Here is a 13,985-nt window from a genome sequence, read left to right as displayed (position 1 = left end):
GCAACATTTTGATCATCCCTTGCTGTACGGTTGGTCATATAAAAAATTTTTTCAAAGTTTTAGGTAATGTTTAGAGGACTAACGACCACTTTAAACCGATTCGATAATGTGCCTAATAAGGGAGTTATAATATGTTTTGTCTTCAAAACCCCATTTTTTCCACTCCCTGGGCCAATGGTTGGCGATATCAAAAAACTTTACTTAGATAAGTTTTAGGCCCTTATCCAAACAATAGTAGGACTTCAAACGAATTCTATATTTTACTTAATAGGAAAGTTATAGCGATATTTTGTTTTTTTCGAAAAAGCACCCCCATACTCCGATTTTGCCCATTAATGAACCGAGTTCATTAATATTAAGTTCATATAAGACCGAGTTCATGGGTCTTATATTTTATGTATAAATTTGAACGTGATTGGCGGAAAATTACGGCAGTTGTCGTGTCCACAAGAAAGTGAAATAAATATAAATGTATATATAAACTTTTGAACTGACGGTGGTTTTGGGATCTGGGGGATGTGAAACCCAAAGATATGACACTAAAGAAACATAAGAATCGAATCATAGTACCAATTACAATAAATAGGTAGCTTTCTTATGAAATCTACATAATTATCATCGAGTTGGAGAAAATATACAAACTTAATGAAAAAATTTAATGCAAGAATATTAATACGTTCACTTGAATTTAAAATATTGACATAAAGACACAAAATCAAGAAACAACTAATTTCCAAATACTTTTTTATTTTAGATTGAGAAAGCGGTTAAATCAATGTTTCAGAATTACATAATATTGTAATACGTCAATATCATTTATAGCATGAATCCAGTAAATTTGAACTATTAAAAATAAAACGTAATAAATTACATAAATATAAAAATTTAAGGGACCAAATTCATTTCCTACAAAGTTCGGATGAATCATAATTTCGTAGATGTAGAAGCAAATTTTTAACTGAGATAAAAGTACACACAAAAAATAATTAGTAGCACCAACTGCTGAGAAAATGAACAGACTGGTAGCAAGTTAAATACGTAGTCATGCTCAACAACTATTAAAAGCAGTTTCGAAAAGTACTAACAAATACAGAGCGTTTCCCACATAATCCTACGTGTTAATCTACATGAAATACAATTACTAACCAAATATATTTGATTCGCGGTTAATTTTAAAATTAAATAGATAATTTATTTTAAATTCATATTAAAACTATCTTATTCGACTTATTAAAAAGGAACAAATTAATTTTATTTTTATTTATTTTTTTAATAACCATTTTTGAGCCTTATTTAAATTATTTTAAAAAATTAATAATAAAATTTTTTCCCCAAAAAAATGGTCAAAATAGACAAGGAAAATTAGAAGAAAGTTAATTACACAGTTAGAAGGATACATTCAAATTAAAATTGGCGCGTTTCATACGGAAGTTAATTTGACAAAGAATAAAATTTCTTTAGTTTTTTGAAGTAAAATTTCAAGATTAATAAAACATTTTTTGGAGAATAAAATACTATCTTCCTTTCAGGACCCCACTCGAACTTTTGGGAATTAAGAAAAACCAATTACAGTTAGTACTTATACTATCATCTGTTCAACCGACTGTAATGTATGTTTTAAGTCGAAACAGGTAGGTTAATAGAAAATATAACTTCGCTAAAGCCATTCCCAAGCTCCTGTGGGAAAGAAGAAGCATAAACGGCTGCACTTCTTTGAATCCCAGTGAGGGCACTGATATAGAGTAGGTGATTACATTTATCACCAAGAAATGCTCTAGTTGCAAAATTTATCTGCTTACATGATCAGAAAATCTTATTTCATTAAGGGAAATGTAGAGGCGAATCCTTGGTGCCTTAAATCTGAATTTCTCGGCCACGGTAAGGTAACATGACAGAAAGATTCCTGGTCCTTAGGTCGGTGTTCAGACTCGGTTTCATTATATGTTATTAAACATTTATTTAAGGACTTTAAAATTTAAAGGTCTTTCAATCAGTTCACACAGCTCCTGACGATTCATTCGGTTCCGATGCACACAGCTCCTGGCGCTTCACTCGGCTCCGTACACATTAAATAAGCCGGCTTCGCACTACATTCACTCAGTCTTCTTCCAATAGTCTTCATGGACTCAAGGTAACATTACATATTCGGTTCAATCATATTACATATAAACGTACAAAAATAATACTATATATATATATATATAACAAAACCACCAATAACTTGTAATCCATGACAACATACCGCCCATTCAATTATAATTTTATGTTAATATTTATAACTAATTAAATTTTTTTTTTAATTTTTAAATTAAATTTAACTTATCATACTTTAAAAACATACAAAAATTTAAAACCTTTTTTTAAATTAAAAATTGTAATCCCAACAAGATATAAAAACATAAAATATAAAAGTTTTGAAATATAAAAGATGGTTTAAAATTAAAATGTAAAAATGTAATTAAAACAAAGATAAAAATTACATAATTAAAACTTTTAAAATTAAACAAAAACTTAAGCAAAGTAAAATCATGTGCTAGCCATTTCACTGATTCTACTTTACTCAGAGTAAAATAAACAAAAAGTTACGATCACTGAGTAAACCAAAACTACAACAAAGCAAAATCATTTAAGTTTTTGTTTTATTTTGAAAGTTTGAATTTTTAATTATGTAATTTTTATCTTTGTTTTAATTACATTTTAATTTTGACTTGGTTAATTTAATTAATTGATCTTTGTAATTTTAAACCATTTTTTAAATATATTTTTTTATATTTTATGTTTTTATATTTTGTTGGGATTATAATCTTTAATTTAAATAAAAGGTTTTAAATTTTTGTATGTTTTAAAGTATGATTAGTTAAATTTAATTTAAAAAAAAATTTAATAGTTTAAAAATATTTTTAACATAAGATTATAATTGAATGGGCGGTATATTGATTACACGTTTTTGATGTTTTTGTAATATGTATAAAATGTATGCAGCTGATGAGAATCAGATTCGCGAAAGCGATTCTTCTATGTAATTAAATAAGGTAAGTCATCCTATTTAATTGTTCTATACTTAGGGTCCATCTATTAAATATAAATTAATTTATATTGGTACAAAGGAGTACGGTTATTAAAAGAATTTCTTTAAAAAAAATAAATATATATAAGTTACATATTCAAATAAAAATAATTAAATAGAAATTACAAACAATAATAATGGATTTGGATAATTATATCTAATCAAGATTATATCTACCAAGACGACGATTTTTCTACAGTCTGTGTATAAACGTTAGTTTAACATCCGACCTAATAAAAATTGACACCCGTTATGAATCCTAAAACAAAGCCTCCGAATCGGGTAAAACATAATTTTAAATGGAACGGATAAAAAGAGGAATTGATAAACGAAGATTGATTGATTACTTGTTCAGAAAAGAATCGGAAAATTAAGGGAAAAGCAAAAGATGTACGTCTGATTGTCAGCGTAATACTTAAAGACTATTACCTATCATTCAGATCTGAATCCTATAAAAATTATTATTAATCAGACAGAGGAGAAATCCTATTCTCTTCAGATGTTTAATAGGTAAAATATAAACTGGGACGATCAAAAATAGAGGAAAAACTTAAACACCGTACGAGGGACAAATGGAAATCGGTAAATTATCCACGACGAAGGCAAAAATGATCTAAATGTGTATTAAATTGAATATCTAACTGAATTATTACAAAATGATTCTACTGTGAAAAATAAAGAAAATTCATATAAACATAAGGTTAGCGAGTGTCGGCTAGCGAAAGATTTCGCCCTGATTTCTGCGTCTTCGATAAAATTAAACCACACTATAATTCTGAAGACCCAAATTTAAGGTAAATTTACTGGTTTTACATGAAATCTGACCTAAAAAATTGAAAAAAATAGGTACCCAGCTATTTATCTTTGGTAGTTTTCGAGAAATCTGCGGTAAAAGACAAAAGATTGGGGGTCAAAAAACACTAAGTTTGACACAAAATAACTTCGTTAAATGGATAATAAACAATAAAAGTTTTCAACAAACCTTGTAGAAAATTTGATTCTGAGTAAGGTGGTATGAATAGTCCACAGAACTAAATAAAAACGTGAGAATTTCGAAGTTTATTAAAAAAAAAAACATATCAAAATGTAGAGATTTTAAGTATGAGACAGATTTTGTTTTGTTTAATGTATTAAACGAAACAAAATTTTTATTATTGCAAAACAAAAAAGAATATAAACATAACAGATACAAACAAAAACAATAAAACCAACTTATAAACAATTAAACTACTGAAAATGTACTCCGCTACAGAGAATATAGCACTTTACCCGAAAAACAATGTGTTTGGTGGCTTTCCGTATTTCAACAGAGTTGTTTAGTTATAGTTGTACCGCATTGAGAATTCTAATAAATAACTTCTCTTGCATTACACTTTTGTTCATTTACTAATAATTTTAAGTGGTCCCACGGGTAGCAGTCCAGTTGTATTATGTTAGGCGATCTTGAAGGCCATTTGATAGGTCCACCACGTCCAATCCACTTGTTCAAAACCGCATTTAAGTACGTTGTCTAAACGCTACGAAAAATGTATTATCTCATCGTACTGGAAAATCATCTGCCTTCTTGTTATCAGAATAACATCTTCCAACAGATTCGGCTAATTATTCTTTAAGAGGTTTAAGTATGCAGCACCCAAAACATTCATATTAAAAAAAAGACGGTTCCAATATTTTATTGAAGCACCCGAAACATTATCATTGAAAATAAATGGTCCCAATATTTTGTTGCCAATAATACCGCACCAAATTTTTTTTACCTGGAACTTGTGTTGGTATCGAGTTTGGATAACGCCGTGTGGATTTTCTTGACTATATTTAGATTTTAATTTTAATAAAAAATTTCATTTAAAATTCTGAAATTGAATGAACTACGTTAAACGTTACGTTAACGGGCCCAAAATACTCTATTACTTTTTTAAATTCTTTATTACAAAATAAGTAGCAGAAATCACTAAATCTAGTGCATTTGCACCCTTTGAAATGAGTTTATATGAATTATTTTGGTGGATCGAATTCAACCTACCAAATTATTCTATTAGTTCTAATATATGATTTGTAAAAATGTCTAATATTTTCGATAAATTGAAAAAAATGTTAAATGAAAGTTTAAAATATTCATTTACAAACCAGAAATTACTAAATCTAATTGATTTTTATTAACTACATTACGTTTAACGTAACCTAACGTTACGTTCAAACTTTTCAATTTATCGAAAATATTTGACATTTTTGCAAATTTATATAATAATCATATTTTAGAATTGGTAGAATAATTTGGTAGGCCAAATTTGGACCCCCAAAATAATTTATATAAAATCGTTTCATAGGGTACAAATCCACTAGATTTAGTAATTTCTGGTTTGTGATGAATAATTTTTAAACTTTTCCAAGTCCAGCCATTCTCGAGATACGCCCTTTCTCACAATATTTTTGTATTTGATGATGAAATAAAATGAAAATGTGATTTTATTAACTCGGTTAATAGTTTTAATCACTTTTAAATTTATATGTTTTTTAAAAAAAATCGGGCATCATTACTTTCAGCGAAAGCGGATGATGGGTGATGGAGGTTGTAGATTGTTTATTGATGAGATGGTTAATGACACTATGATTAAGTATAAATTTTATTATGATGTTTGGTCATCACTACTTTCAGCGAAACCTAGATACGTTATTGTAGGCTTTCAAACCGAATCTACTAAGAACGCGTCGGAATTTGATTTGTGCAACGTAAAAAATATTAAAGTATTTATAAATTCAAACTGTTATCCATATGAGGATTTAGAGGATGATCGGATGTTGATGTACAAAATGTTTGTTGATTTTAAAAACAATTGTATTATAAATTGACCGATTCGCCATATACGTTTTCAGACTATAAAAACAAATAACGCTTGTACGTGATTGATTTTTCACGACAGGATGAATCAATAAAAATGGGTGTTATTGATCTGAAAATTAATATTGAAGTTGAAGAGAATTTTAAACCAAATAGAATCGCGTATTGTTTAATATATGAAAATGTAGTGGCTTACTCGCCGTTAACCGGCAAAGTAATTAAACAACCTTCATAAGTAGAAAATTTAATTATTTTTATTTTTGCTTTCGCTGAAAGTAATGATGTCCTTTTTATGTTTGTTTTTTTTGTTTCTTTTTTAAATTAATTTAAATGTGATTAAAACTGTTAACCGACCACATTTCATTTTATTTCAGCATCAATGTCAAAAAATGTCAATGTCAAAAAGGGCGTATCTCGAGAACGGGTGGACTTGGACGAGTGAAACTAGCGGCTGTCGATTCACAAGATTGGAAAGTACCCTTAGCTACAGCCTTTCAAAATCGTGTTAGAATTGGGCTAGGACGCACCGTTTTCGAGATACGCCCTATTTTTTAAATTTGACAGAATATTTTTTAATGTAATGAATAATTTACTCGTATACTGGATCAATCTTCTTTAATGTATTTGAATATACTGCTCAGGTTCTGCGTCAGTTTATTGAAATCGATTATTGAAGAAAACATCCCGCTTTTGCTGAAATTAATGATGTCCGATTTTTTTAAATTAACTTAAAGTGATTAAAACTGTTAACCGAGTGGTAAAAAACATATTTTCATTTTATTTAACCACCAATTTTAAAAAATGTTGTGAAAAGGGCGTATCTCGAGAACGGGTGGACTTGGGCGGATGAAACTAGCGGGTATCTACTCGGAAAGTACCCTTTGGGTTGAGCTTTTCAAAATCGCGTTAAAAATGGGCTAGGACGCACGTTTTCGAGATACGCCCTTTTTAAAATTTTTGGATTTTTGTAATAAATAGTCGCTCTGGTGGTGAGAATTTAACTGAAAAGTGGCGGTCGATCTCGTGAAACGAGGCCTGAGGTTCTCGACCAATCAGCGCACGTTAAAAGAAACCTCGTATACGGCTGTACAGTGGTGGATGGAGATTACAGCCGAACCCGAAGTTTCCATACTACTTACAAGACAGTTTTAATACGGTCTGTACACATAATAAAATTCACGAAAATGAATTATGCAAATATTTAATTAAAATATTAAATGAACCTTGAGAAAACGTAAATATTTGACCACAATTCTGACAATTACTTTGATTTTATTTATTGCAGTCAATCTACTCGTAGTCTTTAATATTTATAATGCAAAGAAATAAATTTAATTTCAATATCGTTATTTAATTGTAATATTGTTTTTACAAGAACAAATCAATAAATAATAACACTCAATCACCCCCCCCCCCCACACACACACACACACACACAGACACACACACACACACAGACACAGACACAGACACACACGCACACACAGAGAGAGAGAGAGAGAGAGAGAGAGAGAGAGAGAGAGAGAGAGAGAGAGAGAGAGAGAGAGAGAGAGAGAGATTACAAACAAAATTACAACAAGAAAAAAGTCATACATTATATATAAACATAATGTCATAGGACCGTCGATGTATTTTTGCCACTAGTGATGATTAATTTTAATAACATAAAATAAACGCCAAATATTTTATAAATTTAAATAATTTATCTTTTAAAAACCATTGTACAAATGCAATTTTAATCTGTGTTATAAGTATTACATGACAGAATAAGTCATAAAATGACCTACTAAAGTGACACTAATGTTTGATCTACCGACATCTTTCTAAAAAAAACCTCAGAACAACCATTAACATGGAAAGAAAAAATTACTAATTCTTTAGCAGTTTTTCTTTTTTAATTCTGAACTGAAATGTCAACTTTCAGTTGACATTTTAAGAAACTGGAAAACTTTTCCAGTTTCTCTTCGTCTTCAGACAAAATAACGTAACTAGTTATACCGTACTCACAACCAGCACAAAGAAAAGGATTCACATCAGAACATGACTCGGTCATTACACAGATTGATTTCAACGTCTAAAGTTATCTTATAACCGAACGTGGACATTGCCCTTTTCGTTATCTTCAATTGCTGATTTGCGAACGTTCCGGCAAATTTTTCCTCTTGTTTTATCTTCATGTTGATCTCTAACATAACATATTGCAATATGGGAAAAATTGAAGTTGGGGGAATGATTGTTCAGAATTACGAAAAAAATGTTTAAATACATAAATGACCTAAAACTCGATTCACTTTTCTCCTCTTGTCCGCCATCTTTTTTTTCAATAAAGTTTAGGCTGTGTATTAAGGAACGGACTGAGATATTTTGATGAAATTCGATGAATATTTACCCAACACCTTGTAGAAAATAAATAGGTTTGAATATTCTTCAATAATTTCAAGATGGAGTCCATTAACATTTTTTAATCATTAATTTAATAAATGATTAAACAAAATGTTTTTGTTCTGTTTTACTTTTGTTGATGTATAAATTTCATTTTTTTATCATTTTACCAAATTTTGTTTAAGTTGGTAAACATATTATGTACAATAGTAAACAATATACATACCAAATTATGTTTCTTTACGTAAAGTATTAAACATTTTATTACAAATAAAAGATACACTATTTCTTAAAATTGTTGAGAAACAACCGAAATACGGCAGAGATTGTTAAAGTGGGTTTCTTTTCTCTATGAATAATAATATCTTCCGATTGTGCTTATTTTCGCCAATAAATTCCACCAGTACTGTGATCTTACAAAAATCGTTTATTTTCGTCTATCACCAGGTAAAACTGAAGGTTGGTTTCTGTGACAAACATGAATTTGTTATCGGTACAGCAGTACTGAAATTAAGAACAATAATTCCGCATTTGTATTTTCTGATCGAAATCAATTATTCTCTTAACTTTTAAATGCGGAAAGGGATATTAAACGACTTTACAATTAAGGTAGCAGCCGTGTTTTCATTTCAATAACATCGATCTTTTACAATTAAAATCCTTGGACAGAATTAAAAATAGCAGCAAACACGGCTGTTTATTTCTGGAATTACATTAGAAAAGTGTCCTATTATAAAAAACTTAAATGTTATTAGTGGTCTGAATATCCATATCGAAATAAATGAATTCAGTCGGCAGAACTACGAGTACAATAGAGGACGTAATTTACAATAATGGTTATTTGGCAGCATATCATCAAAAGAAAAAATTATTTTTTAGCGGCAGTACCTGTCCGTTCTGCTATACACTGCTTGAATTTACACATCGAAGATAAAACAATTGTTACAGATGAAGGGAAGGACTACAGTAGTATAAAATACAACCCTAAATATAATTATACAGTTAACTATTTATTAGGATTCATAAATAATGAAACTGGAAGTCGCCTACTCATGGGGAAGAACAAAAAGTTTTGAGGTACACGATGTTTTTGAACGAGAATGAAAATTCAAATTGAAACAAAAATCACACTCCTTCTGACCAAATTTTAAGTGGCATTAGGGCGTAATGAGTAAATATGTACGTGTGATATGTGATTTTAATTGATCTAGGAGTACAAACGGTTTCACAAAAAAAAAAAAATTACCAGTAAAACTCAAAAAATAGACAAAAGGTTTATAGAGTTAAAAAATTTGAATATTTTTTATATTACGGCCCGAATACCTTTTCAAAATAGCCTCGTTAGCGAGTGCTAGTTTGAATCGCCGACTTGCTTAGTAGAGCCGTATAATGTACATTGTTTATTTTTTTAAATAGATATTTTAAAAATAACAGGTTGAATATTTTAAAACATCAATTTCTGTTAATCGAGAGGGCTAGAGGATCTGTGAAATCGCTGGGGGTTGGGTTGTCAATACGTTATTTAATGTTAAAGGTAGAATCCTTTAGGAAAAAAAGTTCTAATGTTCCAGTACTTCAATTTTAATTAAAGGGGTAAGGCATTTAAGAATGTGGGGAGTACAAGAGCTGGAATTCTTAACCGTATTATTTCCAGAGAGCAGTGTTCTGCTCTACGGTTTCAATACGGTGGAAATAATCCGGTTTCAATACTGCAGCTTATCAATCTTTGTTAACTGAGGATGGTTAGAGGAGGCCTAACGAAGGCTAATGAGAAGGGAGGGAGTCTCTTAGAAATCCTGAAGTTAGAATTTAAAAAAAAAGTTATTTAGTGTTTTCATACCTTTTAAAAAAAATTTTTCAACGCGTTATTTCCATTTTTGTTATCTAAAAGGAAGAGATTAGGATGGCTAGAGTTTCAAGAGAGCCCGTTTCTAAAACGTCACTATTTTATTTAATGTCCCTCGTAGCAGAAAACGTTTCTAAAGATTATTTAATTTTAAATATTTTAAAGTTTTTAATTGGGGGGGCTAGCGAAGCTACAGAAATATCGGTAATACATTTTAAGTTTAAATTCATATTTCAATTTTTGTAAACCGAACTGATCAGGGGGCTGAAGTGCTGAAGGACGAGAAATATAGAAACTCAAAATGCCATTAGTATTTTTAATTTTACTTGAAATTAGAACGCATTTCAAAAAAGGATTGAATATAATAATTTTTTCCTGAAATATTTCATTAATATTTCGTCGGGTTATGCTAATACATTTGTGGGGAGGGAGTTATGGAAAATCGGATGCTTACATCTAGTGATGATCTGTTTATGGTTTATGAATTCGATTCCGAAGTTTCGTGGAGGTATACGCGTCTTTATTTTACTATCTTATACATTACCATATAAAGAATATATTATCTAGGGGGCAAATTACAATGGAGGAATAGATTGGAATGCGATTTTTTTTAACCACTTGGCGTTTGGAAAGAAGCTTTCCCAATAGTTGAGTGACATCTTTGTCGACGAGTTAAAGCAAAATAACTCGTTTCATAATTTTTTTTTTTAATCCAACGAGGCATTATTATTAACCAATCAACTTTCCGTTAACAAACTGCAATTTCATTTCATTACTTAAACATGTCATTAAATAAAGGACCCAGTTCTGACCTTTTAACCTTTACTGGGTATTTTTCATCGACCAAGATTTGTTATTTTTTAAAAAATAATAAAATAAATTAAGTAATTCGCTTTGATAATCTGAATATGAACTACGTGAATAGTAATTAAAAGTAACCATTACTAGGATACACATGATATTTGATAAATAAATTACTGCATTAACCGGGGCGAAGAGGAAAAATTACTTTTAATTTAAAGATCATTCCACAACATGCTACATGCGGAGTGTTGCTCGTAAGTCAATTTCTGGAAAAAATCGCTCAAATTAATGCGAATTTTTTTATCCAAGAAAAGTGATGGATGGAATTTTTTAATAATACTCGTATATGCTTGTATATACGAGGCATGTTTTTCTTATTCAGCTTTATCAAAACGAACATAAAGTGTTTTTAATTTTTTAAATCGGTAATTCCAGCTAAAAATACTTATTACTTGGAAAATGACCAACAAACGGAAAAGAAGAAGTCTGTAAAGAGAATAAGAAAAGATTAGTTAGTTATTAGGCCACTTAACAGCTTTGTGCGTTTCACACGGGTGAAAATTCTGAATTAAATATTTCTCAAAAAAATAAACCGATAGATTAATTTTTGACAATTTTCTCCAGGCTCTTAGAACACAAAGTTTAACTAAGTTAACTAAATTAAATTGTGCGGGTCATCAGATAAGTGATAATAAAAATTTATCCTAATTTTTTTATTATGAAGCGAGTTATTAAATTCAAGCCCATCATTAAACATACAGTGCGAATATGTAATATGAACAGTGAAGAAATTTTCCAAATCTGTTCTGTAGCTCTCGAGATTACCCTGGATTAACAATGAAACAAACAAATTTGTCATTATTATACTAAAATGATGTTACTGTGAAGTATCGTGATTTTTAATAAATAATTTCTTGGTGAATAATATCTATTGTTGATAAAAGTGAAAATTTATGAACTAAATTACTGAATAAACTTAACTAAAAATGTACTATTAATTTATCCTTCGAAACTTGTGCAAAAAAAACCGTTGTTGAATATATACAAATAAATTATTTTTAATGTAAAGACAAAATTAGTAATTAAATAACATAACAAAAATAATACATTACATAAAACAATCTGAAAACAAAATCATGACTTCTTTTCTGTTTTGCATTAGTACGCAGCGCGATTGTCTAGATGTTAAATAATAATCGCATTTACCAGTATACCGGTATTTTTGCAATGTATCCGTTGGAAATCTCTGATTGAAATGTTTAAATGATTTCTATTTTGCTTTGCCGATTATTTCATACGTAGTTGAAACGATAATAAATTTATTTATTAATTGGTAGAAGCCTTCAGAGAATAAATGAATGAAGGGAATTTAGTGTATTTACGATTGACAACAAATACAGTGTAACAAACAATAATCGAGAAACTAGCGTTAACTAGATAACTGTAGGATAAAACGAACATAAACCCACCGGGTTGGTCTATTGGTGAACGCGTCTTTGCTAATCGGCTGTTTCGAAATCGAGAGTTCTAGGGTTCAAATGCCAGTAAAGGCAGTAACATTTATACGGATTTGAATAGTAGATCGTGGATACCGGTGTTGTTTGGTGGCTGGGTTTCAATTAACCACACAATTCAGACCTGGTCGACCTGAGACGTAAAACTTCATTTACATGCATACATATTATCATTATTCATTCTCTGAAGTAATCGTGACTGTGGTTCCGGAGACTAACAGAAAAGAAAAAAAATATAAAACAAATAAAATTGCGAATAGTTTTAACAACTGTTAACGGCACAGTAAGTAAATTATTCTACAAAAACTAAAACAAAAGACGCATTACGGTAAACAAGTTTTAAAAAACTAATAAATGATTTTAACGGATTGGTCATCGTTACACAATTTCTGTAGACGTATTGTTTACAACTAGAGATACTGTTCGTCACATCCATATAACGGTTGTCGTTTAAATCATTCTATATAATTCAAAGAAAAGTTTACGAACTATAGTAATACTGTTTCCTGAAATAAAAAATCAATATTAAGCAAAATTATTTTTAACGAAACGATCTTGTGTTTAATATATTATGTTTACAGCAATACACATGAATAGCAATTTGCAACATTAAACATACATAAATTTATTTAATTCGATAAAAATTCATACCTATTTTAGCAAGGCTAGCGAAGAAGATCCATATACCGATAATGAAAGGTGTTTCAACACGTTTAAATTCGACATCGAATACTTTGTAGCTATACTTTTCATTACCACCGTTCGATTCTCCATGAGATAGACTATCCGTTTTCTTTATCAGTGTATCACCGAACAGTTCATAATCATAACCCGAAACAACAGCCGTCGCCCAAGCACACACTATCATCAAACTTACGCAAACCCTCATTTTTTAGAATTGTTTTAAAATAGGCCACTATGTTACATCTAATAGAATAAATATAAATTAAAAACAACGACGTCAAAATAAAATAAAGAGACGGCAGGGAAAACAATAACTGTTATATCTGTGGCAGTGAGCCCTTACAGTGCGAGACTGCATTTTATAACCCATCTCCAAAGCGACACACGCACCGATGTCTCGCCTGTGACTGGCGCGCTCCCAGCGGCTGCTTACCTTTCCCATAAAATCGTTGAACAAGGGTGCCAGATTAAGGGAAACTTTCCGAATAATTTCCTTCGTAACAAACTCTGTTAGCGCAAAGCTTTACATTACTATCGATTTTATTACGTTTATTAACTATAACGGAACGCATTATAGTTATAACATTACAACGGCAGATTATCCTTAATAAAACTTAACGACGAAAAATTAAACAAAAACGAATCACTATAATTTGTGCAATGTTTACGTATCGTTACCCGTGTTATGCCGACTTCGATTATGTAGTTGGTATTGCCTTAATAGTAACGGAATCAGGAAGTTATAAATACAACAAACTTACGGTTTTAATTTAATTTTTTATTAAATTAGATTATTTAACCTCTAAATATGCATATTTTCCTTTTTTCCGTGCTCAGAGTAGGATGCAG

The 13,985-nt window shown here is 30.1% G+C and overlaps 1 protein-coding gene across 2 annotated transcripts in view; it reads right to left on the bottom strand.

Moving 5' to 3' along the window:
* Nhe2 (Na[+]/H[+] hydrogen exchanger 2) overlaps positions 1 to 13,512 on the bottom strand; it is a 425,961-nt gene extending 412,449 nt beyond the window's left edge. For both annotated transcript variants that reach the window (XM_075367892.1, XM_075367893.1), the window contains exon 1: positions 13,104 to 13,512. In XM_075367892.1, coding sequence (XP_075224007.1) covers positions 13,104 to 13,341 — 238 coding nt within the window. In that variant the 5' untranslated portion in view covers positions 13,342 to 13,512. The remainder of the gene's footprint in view (positions 1 to 13,103) is intronic.
* Positions 13,513 to 13,985: the final 473 nt, after the last annotated feature.

Source organism: Lycorma delicatula, chromosome 6 (assembly GCF_047948215.1).
Source record: "Lycorma delicatula isolate Av1 chromosome 6, ASM4794821v1, whole genome shotgun sequence".
Classification (NCBI taxonomy): domain Eukaryota; kingdom Metazoa; phylum Arthropoda; class Insecta; order Hemiptera; family Fulgoridae; genus Lycorma; species Lycorma delicatula.
The sequence above is the reverse complement of the archived record's forward strand: the minus strand, read 5'-3'. Positions and strand labels throughout refer to the sequence as shown.